At 40.8% G+C, this 15981-nt stretch overlaps 1 protein-coding gene across 5 annotated transcripts in view; it reads right to left on the reverse strand.

The window, feature by feature from the left end:
• The window catches only part of OXR1 (oxidation resistance 1), a 258894-nt gene that overhangs the window by 72244 nt on the left and 170669 nt on the right, over positions 1-15981 (reverse strand). The window contains exon 1 of one of the 5 annotated variants that reach the window (XM_059474321.1): positions 492-701. The exons of the other annotated variants lie outside the window; for them this stretch is intronic. Within the exon in view, the coding sequence (XP_059330304.1) occupies positions 492-645 (154 nt within the window). The 5' untranslated portion in view covers positions 646-701. Of the gene's footprint in view, positions 1-491; positions 702-15981 lie in introns of those variants that run through there. 5 annotated transcript variants of the gene reach the window in all.

Raw genomic sequence — 15981 nt, forward strand, 5'->3', positions numbered from 1 at the left:
CTATGAAACTACCAGGAAAGGGAAGTTAATAAAGGAAGTGTAGGAGTTGTGTCACGGAAATCAGGAAGACGTTCAGTCGGTTTGCCGCTGGTAGACGCAGCCCCGCCGCAACCGCTCCGCGGCGCCGGCAGCGCCCGGCCCCGGCCCATGTGCCGGCCCTTCCCCGCCCGCCCTGCGCCCCTTCCCCCGCCGCCTCCTCCCTGTCGCCCTCCCCCGACTGCCGCTCGGAGCCGCCCGGAGCGGGGCAGCAGCCGCTGTCGTTTCCTCTCCCCGACCGGCTCGGCTGCCAGCCCGGGACACGGCGGGGCCGCTCCGGGCTGAGAAGGGACCCTCTGCCCCGGCTGCTCCCGCTTCCCGCCGAAGCCCGCGCACTCCAGGAAGGCTCGGGAGGGGCGAGGAGCCGAGCCCGCTGCCCGGGGAGGCCCGGGCCGCCCGTTGCCCGCCGTTACCCCCGGCCACCCCCGCGCCCTCGGCCCCTTCCCCAGCGGTACCTGGCGTCGGCTTGGCGGGGCCCGGCTCCCCGCGGCTCCGGCCATCCTGGCAGCGGCCGTGGCGGAGACCGCCGGGCACGGCGCCCCAGAGGCGGCTGGCGGTCCCGCGGAGCAGGCGGCTGCCCTTGCCGGTGAGGGCGGTCAACGAGTCCATGGCCGCGCTACCGGCCGGGGGGCGCCATGACCTGACCGGGCCGGGACCCGCGCGCCGCCGGCCCGCGCCGCAACTTGGGCAAACTTTGGGGCGGCCCCGCCCCCTTTTAAAGGGGCCGCGCCGCCGCCGCGGGGCGCGGGCGGGGCCGGGCCGGCCGGGGGGCGCTCCTCTGTCACCGGGCCGGCCGGGGGGCCCTCTGTCAGTCCTCGGGCCGGCCGGGGGGCGCTCCTCTGTCACCGGGCCGGCCGGGGGGCGCTCCTCTGTCACCGGGACGGCCGGGGGGCGCTCCTCTGTCACCGGGCCGGCCGGGGGGCCCTCTGTCAGTCCCCGGGCCGGCCGGGGGGCGCTCCGTCAGTGCCCGGGCCGGCCGGGGGGCGCTCCGTCAGTCCCCGGGCCGGCCGGGGGGCCCTCTGTCAGTCCTCGGGCCGGCCGGGGGGCGCTCCGTCAGTCCCCGGGCCGGCCGGACATCGATTCCCTCTGGCCTCGGGCAGGCTCACGGCCACCTGTTCATCTTCAAGGGCTCACCCGCAGTCCGGAAAGTTGGTTGTGTTTCGTGGAAGCGCGGGACTTTACAACCACGTGCTGCAACGCTTTCCACGAACTTTCAGCTTTCCTGTCTCAATATTCCCAGGCGTGAAAATCAAAGCAATCCCTCACTTCTAAATCTTTTCACAGTAATGAAGATGTATAGTATAAAAGTAAGTACAAAACAGGACCGGCCGTGACACTGTGTGGTTTTGCTGCTCCTGACCCCTGCCTCTCTCCGAGCGTCCCTGCCTGCCGGGGGATGCCGCCCCCCTTGCTTGTGCCAGGCAGCCACGTCCCGGTGCCCTCCTTTGAGGGCTTGCCAACATCGATACCCGACTCAACCTTTGAACCGACTAGGTGACTTCCAGCAAAATTTACTAGGTATACACTTTTTCTTTCCTTTTGAAAAAGACATTTGATTTGTGGTATTCATTTGTACCTTTGCATTCTTCATCCCCATAATTCTTGGAACTTTTTGTTTTGTGGTATTCATTTTTACCTTTGCATTCTTCATCCCCATAATTCTTGGAACTTTTTAAGTTTCAAAAAAAACCAAAACTAATCAAAACCAAGAGTTTCACAGAAAAAGAAATACCTAAAGCATTGAATCTCATTATTAAGATCTGCCTTATGATGTGTTCTGCGTGTATTGAGGCTGAAAGAACAGCCATATAATGATATTTATACCTGTGTCATACACCTTGAGAATGCAGAACTGTAAGCTAATATGCTTATATTTTAATATGAGTATGATACAATTATATGCTGCATCTAGCTGCAGATGAAGACATTGTTTAATAAAAAATGCTCTTGTTGAGCCAAATTTATTGTGTACATGCAGAACTGTTGAACAAAGTGCTGAGCTATTTCAACTCCTATTCACTTGTAGCAGCTGCTCAATTAAATCAGAATTTAATGTCAGCATTTTAGAGTGCTGATTTTTGAGGGTTACTTGATTTAAACAGTACACTCAAATCAACCCTTCTACTACTCAAATCAGTTCTTGCTCAGGAGATAATGATGTTCAAGACTTTTTTCAAATAAAACCTTTCACTGAAAGAGAACAAGAAAATTTTGACAGATTTAGCTCCTCCTTCCTTTCCTCAAGATCTTCCAGTAGAAATGGATGAGTAATCTGTCTGTTCCAAGGCTAGTGAATAAATCTGGTACTATGGAGTCACTGCATGGTCTAAGTACCACTAGATATTTAGAATATAAACAGTTCTGCCAACCAGATATTTCTTGCCCTAAGCAGTGTAATTAGTTTTCATTTTATGACAGGATTTCTGCCATGAAGAAGTTATGATTGGTCTTTTACCCTGGTGATTCTATTTTAGACAAAATCTATTACATCTATGCATGAAAAATGAGTTTACAAATATGGTGATGAGCCCATTTGAAACTTCCAGATCAGCTGCTCACCAGTATTCCCGCCATGTATACACCTCTGCTATTGTATTGATTACGTGTATTTCTTCTCTTATTCTTCTCGTGGTTTGAAATAATCCTTTTTTTTTTTCTCTTTCAGGTTTATATTTATAGAACCATAAAATTGTTTAGGTTAGAAAAGACCCTTTAGATCATCAAGTCCAACTGTTAACCTAGCACTGCCAAGTCCACCACTAAACCATGTTCCTAAGTGCGACACCCTCTAGGGATGGCAACTCTACCACTTCCATAGGCAGCCTGTTCCAAGGCTTGACAACTCTTTTGATGAAGAAATTTTTCCTAACATCCAATCTAAATTTCTCATGGTGAAGCTTGAGGCAGTGGTTTTTTTCATTATATTGCAGTAATAGAGTCTACAAATTCAGGTTCAGACAGCATTTTGATGATGTATTCAAGGTAAATGTTTGATAATTATGAATATATTTTAGCTGCTTTCACCTGCTTTCCTCACAAGTAGTCCTTCTCAACTATAAAAAGGCTACTTTTTACTGAAATGTGTTTTTTATTCATAGTGTTGAAAATCATTGTCTATACTCAAAAGCATCCATTTAGAAATGTTTTTACTTAGCCAGAACAAAGTCTTCAGTTAGACTGTTTTAACTATAAAATCAAGATTTAGGTATCAATGCTCAGAAGAGTAACAGCACTCTTTAAGATACGTGACACTCATAAACTACTGATAAAATTTCAAGGCATTACTGTAATACAAGAATTAATATTACACTGTTATTAAATTGTGAAGAATATAGTCAGTTATACTACTTGCCATCCAGAGGGACCTTGAGAAGTGGGCCCATGCAAAACTCATGAAGTTCAACAGGGCAGTTATGAGGTCCTGACCCTGGGTCAGGGTAATCCCAAGCACAAAAACAGGCTGAGCAGAGAGAATCACCGGTGAGAAGGACTTGGGGGTTGGTTGATGAGAGGCTCAGCATGACCTGGCAATGCAGCCCAGGATACAGTTGGTTTTCTGGGCTGCATCAAGAGAAGTGTGGCCAGCTGGTCAAGGGAGGGGATTCTCCCCCTCTGCTCTGCTCTCCCACCTGGAGCAGCCACTTGGAGCACTGCATTCAGCTCTGGGGCCCCTAACATAAGAATGTGGATCTGTTTGAACCAGTCTGTAGGAGGGCACAAAGATGGTCTGAGGGCTGAAGCACCCCTTCTATAAAAGACAGGGCTAGGATGCAGTCTGGAGAAGAGGAAGCTCCAGGGGACCTACAAGAGTGTTGGAGAGGGAATTTCTACAAGGAGTGAAGGCTTTAAATTGAAAGAGGTCAGGTTTAGATATTAGGAAGAAGTTCTTTACTGTGGGTGGTGAGGCACTGAAATGGGTTGCCCAGAGATGTTGTGGATGCCCCATCCCTGAAATTGTTCCGAGCCAGAGTGGACAGAGCTTTGAGAAACCTGGTGTAGTGTAAGGTGTCTCTGCCCATGACAGGGGGGTTAGAATTAGATGACCTTTAAGGACCCTTCCAACCCAAATCATTCTATGATTCTTTGGTAGGTATCATCAATACAAATATCCGGTGGTATGGCCTTTAAGATGCTGTTTCACCTTGGTTATGCCTTAGTTGTACCACACCTGTGCTAGCAAGACTTTTAAAAAAGATCTCTGTTCTGAAAACTGACCAGACTTAATCCAGTGTTACTTTAAAAATCTAATGTACTGGTACTTAAGATTGTAGCCTATATTTCCACGTGAAAAGCTCTGCAGCATTCCTTTTTAATTGATAGGAGCAACATGAACACTCCATACAGAAGCAATGTGTGTCCTTTAACCATAAAGCTAAACCAAATATAAATGGGTTCCACAATATTTATAATTTTTTACACTTATGTTCATCTTGAACACCTTTACAGATCATTCTACCTTTCTGTCCTCAAAATGTCTGGAAAAAGCCAGGGTTTGCTGAGGAGGACTAATAAATCTGTGTTTGATCTCTAAATGTGCAACAAGGATCTCTTCTGGGTTTATCTTCTGGCCTGTGGTATCAGTGGAGAAAAGAGTGTCTCTGTAACTCATCCACTTAAAACTGTCCCTCCAATAAAAAGGAATAGGTCCTACCTGCTTTTAATTGCTTCTTTCTGTTCCCATGCTATGAGTATAAGCAAAAGGATTCATTTGGCAGGTGAATGAACTGTTAGTAAAGCTGATCAATTTAAAAGTACCTTTTAGTTTAGTAAAAACTCACTAAATTTTTGTTCATTTGTTATTATTTTGTTTTGAGTTACAATTATCCCCAGTTAGATCTCCAGATTTGAGTTGTGTCTAAACACCTGTAGAAGCAGAGGCTGCAAAACAACAGATGAGTCTAGGTGGCTGGGAGAGCAGAAAGGGAGGGAGGGAGGGAGGGAGAAAGGGGAAGTTTCACTCCAGGCTCTATCTTCAGTGCTGGTGTGTATTAGCTCAAAATGAGAAGTCAGACTGTGGCACAGAGACACCTTCATATTGGTATTATGCACAAACCCACATTCAGTAGCTACAGAAGTGTCTCACAGAATATGTCTGCTTTTATGATGTAATATTTAATAACACCTTATGCTAATCTATTGCACAACCTGGTCTGGTAGCTAGATCTCCAAATCCTAAACCACAGCAGGTAGAAGCTGATTGAGCTGCATCCTAAAAGGTGAGAAAGAGAGCAGGGATCCACTTTGGTCAGATAGAAAATGATGCAATAGGGTAAAAATATTTCCAAAGTCTGAACATACAGTTATATTTCATAGGAGAAAAAAAAGATAAACCCTTAGCAAGTGGTAGCAATATCATTTCTTCAGGGACAGATCTGCTGCTTGTGAAAGTGCAAATTGTAGCAACTAATCCAGCAAAATGCCAGCAGATGCTGTTTAGCTTCCTCAGGGCTGGGCCAGTCACATGCCTGGTGTGCAGGATATGGGCCTCTCTCAGTAGGTCTTACCAAATTTGTGGTGTGACCAAGCTGCAGGCAAAAGTGCAGCAGGCACTAACCCAACCCCTCACTCTGTTTTGTGAGAAGGGAGATTTGTACATGTATTCTGAGGTGACAGTCTCGGTGTCAGTCATTTGGCAATTAGTCAGCGTTCATTTGTGTATAAACAACCTCTCGGCAAGTATGTAATTCTGGCAGCTTGAACCAAATGCCCCATTTAAGGTTCCTTAGTCATTCTGGAGGCACTGACTGTGCCTAATGCTATGGGGATGCTGCATGCCTTTGTCAGGTATTCTGAACTACCACCTCTGGTCAAGACACTACCATTTGTGTGGTTGCAAAACCCATAATTGGCAAAAATATGAATTTGAATTAGAACCTCTTAGAAGCTTAACCTCTTTCTTGATTTTTAATGAAACCTATTTTTAGTAATGTAAAATAACTCAGCATTTGTTTGGGCTTTTGTTTCCTTGTGAAAAAGATAAACTCTTAAGACACAGAAAAACATACTGCACTCTGTTTCCAATGCTGTTTCAGTAAAAATTGAACAGAATGCTGAATGCACATGCAGTCCCTGAAGGAAGGATTAGAACTCAGGCATGCAGAACTCCCACATTCTCAGGCCTATTTCCCTAGGAACAAACTAATTTGAATGATGAAGTATGGAAGTACACAGTTCTAGAAGCAAAAACATTTGCACAGATCTATTTTTGTGATTAAGAATGTTCAATTATTCCAAAGGGAAATTCAGTGTCAGTATAATTTTGAAAGAAGTTGAAAAGAGATAACCAGTAGGTGATACTAAGTAAATGGGTGTGTTTAAAGCAGGTTCTTCACAGAGCACTGTGGCCTAGGTGTGGCTGTTCATAAGGTTTCACAGACCACATCCTCTTTTCAGATTCAGCAAGAAAGAAGCTCCCATCTGCATACCAGCTTCAGAAATGGCAAACCTGGAATTTCAGACTTCAGCAGGTAGGGATATAACTCTGATTTTACTAACCAGCTCCCTGTAAGATTGAAAGGACATGGGGCCCATTCTCTACCTTGACCACTGATTCTGTTCACTGGTCAGCAGAAAATGTCACTCTGAAGGGACAAGACAGAACAAACATGGGCAACAAGGGAATTTGGCAGTCCCTGATTCTGGACTGGGATACTTCAAGTATAGGCTATATTTTGTATACAATCATTCTTGAAATTACACTGAAAAAGACAGGAAGCCATAACAGCATCTCTTTCAGGAGAGTTGTTTTCTTAGTAGAAAACTGAATCAAACACCTGCTGTGCTTGTATTTCAAATAAGGCTCAATAAATCTTTAATTTCTTAAGAAGCTGTACAAAATAAAGGTACCACACCTAGATATGAGGTTTCTACAGGCTGAGGAGAACATTTGGACATCTCAGCTTACCCCTACAATATATTTTAGCATCAAAAGATGCACTGCTCCTTATGTTTAATTTCATAATAGCTAAGTACTGTAACATTCACTGTGTGATTTTGTGTTTTTACCAAGAAGTTGATTATATAAATATTATAGTTTTGTTAGTTTGTTTGGTATCTAATGTAATCCAAGAGAGACTGCTTATAATTAGGACAGCCCAACAAGTCCATTTCACCTTTAAGGACAAAGGAATTTTTTGCTTTTCTTGCCAGATTTCAAAAATCTTCATACAATAATTTAAATTTAGATAGTAAAGATAGAAACACCATGCAAATAAATTGTACAAACCAATCTGGGGCATACTGTAACACATATATGAAAAATGTTAATTGATTCACAAGTGTCCTGTACTGGCATACATAGCATAGTTACAGGAATTCATACTAAGCATATGAAACCCAGCACAAGTGAGTATAAATTAAGAGTATTTTACTCCACTTTACCTCATCTTGCAAAATAATTTTATCAGATTTCAAAAACATGCCACAATTTTTTGACACTTTTGGATGTACCCAATTTCAGCTGCATATGGTCTGAAGTTTCAAAGATTCAGGTTACTGACAAGCTTTGTTGCCCACAGTTACCCAGCTTCTCTGCAAAATTATACAATCATAGTCCCCATCCAGCTTGTTTTTATGCTTTTATTTTTCATGAAACAGCAAAAGACTTAGCGCTACAAAAATGAATATTCTAAGACTAAATATGTATTTTTTCTTATTTATTTTGCCAAAGTATGCATATGTTTAGATGTTGAAATGATCCATTCTACAATAACATGTCAACATTTGTTAGAATATCAATGTCAACGTGGAAGTTTTCAAATATGACCTTAAGAACAAAGGCACATCATAGGGGGACTTCTCCATGTTTATGGCAGAACTTTAGTTTCAGCTGCAATTACTCAGCTCTTTATATGGATTACCTTATCAAATAAACATGAAAAGACTTCCAGGTCTTCAGTTCATATTTATCTGGTCAGTAGCGGCAGAACAGCCACCACAAAACCAGAACCAGAACATTCTGTTCTTTCAGGGAGTTGTGTGATATTGAATCTGGACTCCAGGGGATATGAATACATGTTCATAGAAACACCCATGCAGTTTAAGGATGTTTACTAGTTATGGCACTTGCTGAACAGAGTCAGTTTTCAGTAGACACACCTTCTGTCTTTGTGTCATCAATTCACTGACATTTTTTTCTTTCATCATGTGTTTTGCAACTGAATGTGGAAAACACTGACAGTATAATTGATGACTCCATAGTATTTACTAGCTAATCTCGTCCTCCACAGAGGCATAAATTATGCAAATGATAAATAATTGCTTATGAAAGGTGTTCAGAAAATTGATTATTCATCAGATATTTGAATCATAAGCAAACATTATTGATTTTTTTTCTTTTTTTTCCTTTTTGCCATATAAGTGTAACTATTTTTTCCTTAACACTCACTAAATGCTTATCAAGTTGTTAATGCACTATATTCCTGTAAGGAAGTTGCTCATACTTGCTCAGAAACAATAGAGCCAGATTCCAATTAACTTTTTTCACTGATTGATTGGTTCATGATAAAATAGAATGTCCCTCTGGTTCCTACAGTTATTAAAGGAGAGTCTGGTTCTATACCATTTCTGAAGACTAAGCAATCATACCACAACTCAGATTTCAAACAAAAGCCTTGATTCAGAGCATTAACAAGAAAATTTTTTTCAGATCAATATCTCAGAACCTTATGACTGGCTGTATTCCTCATGTTTACAGGAAAAGCCACATACTTTAGAAATCCACAGTCCTTCTTGGGGTTATAACATTAAAAATCTTCAAATTAATGTATTTAAAGTACACATTTAAAGTAATATAATGAACTGGTTGTGTCTGTTTGAAGAAATAATTTACTGCTTGTCACATACTCTCATTATGCTTGGTTGGCACCAAATCAGTTTACAATTCAAAAAACATTACAGCTTTTAGTAATGGGTTATGTGTTTTCATTGCAACCTTTAGACCTGAAGATATCTAAGATACAAGATGCTTTCAGTTCACTAGAAAAAAATTATTCTTCTCAGACACCTGGAAAAAAAAGGCTTAAGAACAGTGATGAGAAGTCAGTTCTATGTAGAAATGCCATCTAAAGTACAGATATATTTACTAGAAAAATGGGTCCAAAATATCATCAGAATTTATCCTTATCCAGAATAAGGCTAATGGGAACAGCTGATCCTTTTGATTGCAAATTTTTAATTCTAATAAGAATTACTGATTTTCTGTTTTACTTGCTCCTGCTTAGGCAGTGCATTCCAGGATTAAGGATTAGTTAAAAAAAGACTGAATTCTGTTTCAGCCTTTGCTACCTGTTTTTTTGTGATCGTTTCCCTTAAGTAAGCATACGAAAGCCTTTTGTACATACCTTTTCCTGAGGCACCTAAATTTGTGCAGGACATTCCTGAAATTTTCTTTTGAATTAAAACCTAGAAGAAGTATGTTGATCTTACTAGGAGGAAGTTCTGCTTTTTCTTTCTTGTTAAATCTTGCTTCTTAGGGAACATCTGGTGTCTCTCCCCTCCCCCACTGGCACCACATCACAAGCGCATGCCTGATTCATTTGCTCCCATAATATCATGTAGAAAACTTGTGGATGGTTATTCACTCTGTCCTTTTGGGGATAATTACTACAATTTATCCTCCAAAATCAAATCCACTGCTTCTAGATAACTAAAGCATTTGAAGGCTCTCCATTACTGTATTATCTCTGAATTAAGAAACTTTATCCTTTATACAGTAGTGTTTCCCCCTGAGATTTCCTATCTTAACTCCTGCTCTCTCTCACATTTTATTATCTTGGTTTTGATTGCTGTCACAGTTTCCCCTGAAATGATTTGCAGTATGTTGTGTCTCTTGTGATCAGCCACATTCAGCTGCAAGGCTGTATACACCATTAAGAGCCTATGCACATACACAGCTTCACAGATCCTGCTTGCCTCTTATTAATCTCCTTCTATTTGTTTAGATGGGATCTTCTGTAGGCTTCATTTAAAATTACTAAAGACATGTCTTGCTATTTTCCTTGTATTTCATTTGAGGATGAAATATTATGGACATATATTGTGTACAAAATCTCAGAAGAACAGTTCTTTTCATTGGTAATTAATGGTTATCAGTCAAGGTTTTTTACACCAGTGCTTCAGGATCAAGACTTGGAATTTGTAAGTGATTTGACTCACAGGGGTTAAGGGTGAAGCACTGGTGACATGCTTTCTATCAAGAAAACAGGCTGCTGTATTTCTCAGAAATCTTATTTCTTCCAACAATAGGTCCTAATATTAATAAATTATGCTATGTTGGAAATACATGCAGCATACTAGTTTAGTCGTGAACCTTAGTAAGGTCAGCAAATCTCACTGAGAAGAGAAGGGAAAAACAACTATTGTCTAACCTTGATCTGTTTTTGTATTAAATATAAAGGTAAAATTAGTTATTTGAATTGCAGCTTGCCTCTTGAGTTCCTAATTGACTGCCTTGGGTATGGCTCATACCTCAGTGTCATTGAAGAAGACTGCAAGGCTGCTCCAGCAGACATGCTCTGGAGCTGACACAAACAGAGCTGCCATGGAACCATCCAGGTGTCAGGCTGCAGGGCAGTGGCACTGCACAGCAGGAGAGGTGACTCTGGTGTGGGGTGTGGCCAGATGGATGAGCTGCTCACCTGGGTGGCAGAGCTAAAGAAGGGTCAAACAGTATCAGGGGCTCTGAGGAGGAGATTGACTGGTGGAGACAGTCTCTACCATCACTGAGGCACAGGCACCAGGTCTTGCACCACTAGAAGGAAAGGATCCTCTCTTGCACTTTCCCTTCCACCCTCCACCAATGGGATGGGGAGAGTAATCAGGAAAGAAAAGAAAATAGAGGCCTGGATTGAGATAAGAACAGTTTAATGACCGAAACAAAGTAAAATAGAATAATAATTAACAAAGTAAAAGTATAAATAATAATAAGTAATAAATAATAATAAATAATAAACTACTACTACTACTACTACTAATTGTAACAAAAAGGAGAAGGAGGGAGAAATGTGAAAACCAGGAAAGACAAGTGGTGCACAGCACAATTGCTCACTACCTGCTGACTGATGCCCAGCCCATTCCCAAGCACTGATCAGCCCCCTTCCAGGTAGCTCCCCCAGGTCATACACTGGGCATGACATTCCATGGTACGGAATATCCCTCTGGCCAGTTTAGGTCAGCAGCTCTTGCTGTGGTCCCTTCCAGTTTTTCTATACCTCCTCACTGGTGGAGAATGGGATAGTGAAAAGTCCTTGACTCAGAGTAAGCACTGTTCAGCAACAACCAAAACAACGGTGTGTTATCAACATTATTCTCATCTTGAATCCAAAACACAGCACTGTACCAGCTCCTAAGAAGAAAATGAGCTCTGTCCTATCTGAAGACAGGACAGGATCACTAAAGCAATTCTGAAAAAACTCAGCACAACAACATTTTAATACTTCAGACTTGTTTTAGAGCCTCAGTAACTTTCCTTTTTGTTTTGATTTTTTGCACAGAAAGCTTTGATGGGCTCTGTGTATCAAAGCACCTCTGGTTTTACTTAAGATTTCATGAAGAAATTAAATTGTAATAATAAAGTTAGAAGGCATCTAGATAAGTAGAATGGCAAAAATCAACAACCCTTTTAATCATGGCTGGCAAATCTGTAATTATCTATAGGAGTCAATAATCATGTGGATAAGAATAATCTGTTGATAGCAGTGTACTTGTACTTTCAGGAAGCTTTTTACAAAGTCCTGCAGCAAGGAAATGAAGCTGTTGTAGGACAAGATGGCTCATCATTTAATATCCTTTGAAGTACAGTAAGCAAGAGCCCAGAAAGAAAGATTCTCAATGCAGCCCAACAGAGATACATGTTTTTGAACTTACAACATTATTAGGCTAAGGAGAGAATAACACAGTGATGTAGTTTGCTGATGGTACTAAATGATGTAGAAAAGTAAAATACGCTAAAAAAAGTTAAAAATTGATTAATAATACAAAACATAAACAAAGCAGCAAGTAAAATTCATTGTGATAAATGCTGGATAAAGAAAAGTTTTCCTCTAAGTGCCTATGTTTATACATACACAGTGATGAGCTTTATGTGAGCTATTCAGTAGAGATATATGAAAGTGTCAGTCAATAGACATCAAAAAGGAAAAATAAATATGAATTATTAGAAAAAATAGTTACACTATACTGTAAATTCTTAAAATTAATATAGATTGAACTGCTGGTCACACTGTCTCAAAAAAAGATGCAATGTACTGAAAAAACCTACTGAGAAAAGCAAAAAAGGTGTTGAGCTTCTGCTTTCTAGGAAAGCAGAGGAAATAAAAGAATGTAGGTAAGCAGAAAATAGATCAGAGAAAAACAATTCATATTTCTTGTGATAAGAGAAGTTGGGGCACCTACTGAAATTACTGTGAAGATTTTTATAAAAGGGAACATTTTGTTACACAACATAACTGAATCACAGAATTCATTACCACAGGATGTGTATATGACAGATCTATGAATGGTTCAGAAAGTGATTAGAAAAATTAATAGAAAGCCCATCAAGACCCAATAAGCAAAAGAATGCAAATGCAAACTGATTTCTGGAAATCTCTATGTCACGGATTGCCTAAAGCTTAGAGGAATATCAGCAAAGTGTGTTTTCATATTTGGCCTCTTCTATATTCTTTCCCTAATTACCAGCTGCTGCTGGCTGCTGTGGAAATAGGACACTAAGGTGGACATGAGTAAAAGATTCACCCCACCCCGTCCAGCCATGAAACCACCCTGTCCCCCTGCTCTGGAGTCAGGAGAACTTCTTGGCAAGTGCTTTCCTTGAGTCATTTGCATTTGAAGGGGGTGGGTGACCATCCTGCAGATGGAGGAAGTTCAGAAGATCAGTTCTGGGGTCTCAGGGAGATACAAAACACCTCAATCGCTATGGATGCTGAAGTAGAGAGAGAGAAAAGCTATTATTTTGCTTTAATTTTTCTCTCTTTTTTAATCTCCTGAAGTGAATACAAGATGGTGTGGCTTTTCCACCTCAGTTGCCTTATCCCAGAAAATTGGAAATCTCACCAAGTAGCAGTGTTGATAACTTAGTTTGAAGAGGAGTCACGAACATTAAGTGTTTCTGGAAAAGAATCCATACAGACTATCAGAACATTCTCAGATGTCTAAGTCTTAAGGGCTCTGAAGTTGTACTCTACACAGGGAAACAAATGTGAGAAAAAGAAAGCATTGAAGGACAACCAGGAGATTTTTGCCAAACAACCTGGGAATATTCTGTTATATTGTAGTGGCTGTGGACTGCCCTGAGAAGCCAGCTGTGATCCTGGAAGGGCAGGGAATGTATCCTACAGCAGGTTTAGATTTAGCACACAAATATCCCTCTGTGCTGGTGCAGCTGCACTGCCAAGCTTGCTGGCAGGCAGGGAGAGGAGCCTGCTCATGCCCTGGCTCCACAGATGCTGCTTTGCACTCTGTAATACAGTGGTCACAGGAGTTTCATAGCACTGTTCCTCAATGTGCAGACATAGGATAAGGGATTCTTTGGTTTTCAAAAATTAAAGCTAATCTTCAGAATTCAAGGCCTTTAGGAAAAGAGATGATATTTTATGGGTTTTTTTAAAAATCCAAAATAATATTTTTTACTGTCATGCAAAATTCTTGTCAGGAATGGAAAATCTGTTACAATTAAGAGATAAAGTGCCTACAGAAGGAAGGGGTACTGAGAAAAGCTTGTAACCCTCTATGCATATTTCATTTTTTAAAAATCAACCTGGAAACAGTTTATCATCAAGTATAATGGTCTATTCACATATGACTCACCAAACAGAATGATATTATAACAAAATAAAGCAGCAATACCCAACATTTGTTTCCCAAAGTCTTACAGCAGGTAGAGAAAAAAGACAGTGTCATTTTATATGTTTTCTTACGGGATCAAAAATGTTGAGGTCAATTAGAACTTTGAGAAGCACATTAAAATTCACTATTTCTCAATATCTTAACACGTAATATTACTTTTAAGAGGCTTGATGACAAGGGAGCATGAGCTAGCAATAGCATTCACTTTCCAAAGTTACTCACACTGGATGACACAAGGACTTGCTTGTACCATAAACATTCCCCACCCCTCCTACATGGACTGCATGAAAGCTGCCAAACAAGCTTTAAAGTGCTGCAGGGCCTTGGAGGAGTGGTTTGGCAGATTTTTACTGCATGAATAGCAAAGGTGGGTAAGCCTCTAGTGGTGATATAAACAGGGATTTCAGGAGCACTGTAATGTGTGTGTTCATCATAACAAAGTGCTACCTGTGACACATTGTGACCAAATGGTCTGGATGTAGAAGCTGTGTTTCCATTTTGTAAATTGGTCTGAATTAGGCCAATGGTGTCTCAGACAACAAACCAGCATCACTGGGTGGTTAGTCTAGGCAATATTCTGTCCTGGGAAACAGGGTGTTTCACACATGTTTGATATCCACAGCAGTGTTTTGACTGTTTAAATGCTTTTCCATTTGATTTTATAAAAAGAACCTTCTTCAAGTATCAGCATTATTACTCTGAAGAAAAAGAATTAGGAATAAATTGTGTGCAGCTTGCACAATCTCACAAGTCTTTTGAAAGAGGTAATTGGACTTTTGAGGGCAGATTGCCATAGCATATTGCAGATAGGAAAATCTTGCTAAATTTTGTGGTCTGCCATGCCTCTCTTGCATTTTACAAAGGCATCTTGCATCATGTGAGGGTAAAGCATTCTTGTAAACATTAAAAAGCAGAGGAGCTGTGGGTTTTTTATTGTCAAGCAATATTGTCCTTTCCTCCCCCAAAATTAATTTTCCCTTTTCTTAAAAACATTCATATAGTCAGATATTAGTACCACTAAATTCAAACACTCCCCTTTAAATGAACTGCTCTTCCAACACTTTTTCAGCCTTGGTGTCAAACAGAGTCTTGTGGAAGTTATGAGCCAATGAAAGTGTAACCACCCTGGCCAACCCTGCTGTGACACAAAACACACTTCATAAAAAATATTTTATTGCCATCTACATATGTAATGCAGAGTTGTATTTCTTTGATAACAGGATCTTCAGACAGATTTCCAGTGTCTGGAGGTGCTTTGTTTGTAAGTGCTTTGCCTTTTGTTTTCCAGAACTAATGTTTCAAGAAGGAAATACAAATATTGGTCTAAGATTAAGTGCAAATAGATCCATAGGGATGATCTCCAAGTCATTTTTAGTCTTCTTACTTTCTTTCATACTGAAAGACGATGTGCAATCTCACCCAAACACACTTGAAATATTTCACATTTACTCCCTGTTACAGATCATAATGTTTTTAGGAGGGAAAAAAACCCTGAATTTCAGTGAACACTTATCAGTAATAGATTCTCCTTCCATTAGTTAAAGTTGAAGGATCCTGTGAGCCACTTCATTACTTACAGCAGAGTAGAAAGCAATTGATTCTGTTGTACTTCAGAAACTTTAATTCCTCCAATGCCCTTTTTTTCTTTTTCGTCTTTCATGGTTTTACTTATATAAAACACAGGAAATGTTTTAACTAATGCTATTGTACATGTCTAAATTAAGTTTTCAGATGCTCAGTGGGCTGGTTCTGTAACAAAATATGGTGCATTCAGTGAAAAGAGGGCACTGCACAAGTAGAGACTGAGCTCTTCCAGATGTAGAGGGAAAATTCTTTGTTTCTCTAATAACTGATCAAAATAGCACAGCAAGGAGACAGCAGAAAACTATAAGTGACAAAGTGTTTTCACATATAATAACAAACAGTGGATTGCCTACTTGGAAATCTTATTCATTGCATAAACTCAATATAAGTGTTTGAAAGAAAGTGTAGGAACAATCCCCTCCAAAAAATTACCTTTCAAAATATGGCAGTCAATTAAAACAGCATTACTAGAAAACAGTAATAAACTGCTTGACTCACCCACTTTTCTCAAGGACA

Source organism: Ammospiza nelsoni, chromosome 1 (assembly GCF_027579445.1).
Source record: "Ammospiza nelsoni isolate bAmmNel1 chromosome 1, bAmmNel1.pri, whole genome shotgun sequence".
Classification (NCBI taxonomy): domain Eukaryota; kingdom Metazoa; phylum Chordata; class Aves; order Passeriformes; family Passerellidae; genus Ammospiza; species Ammospiza nelsoni.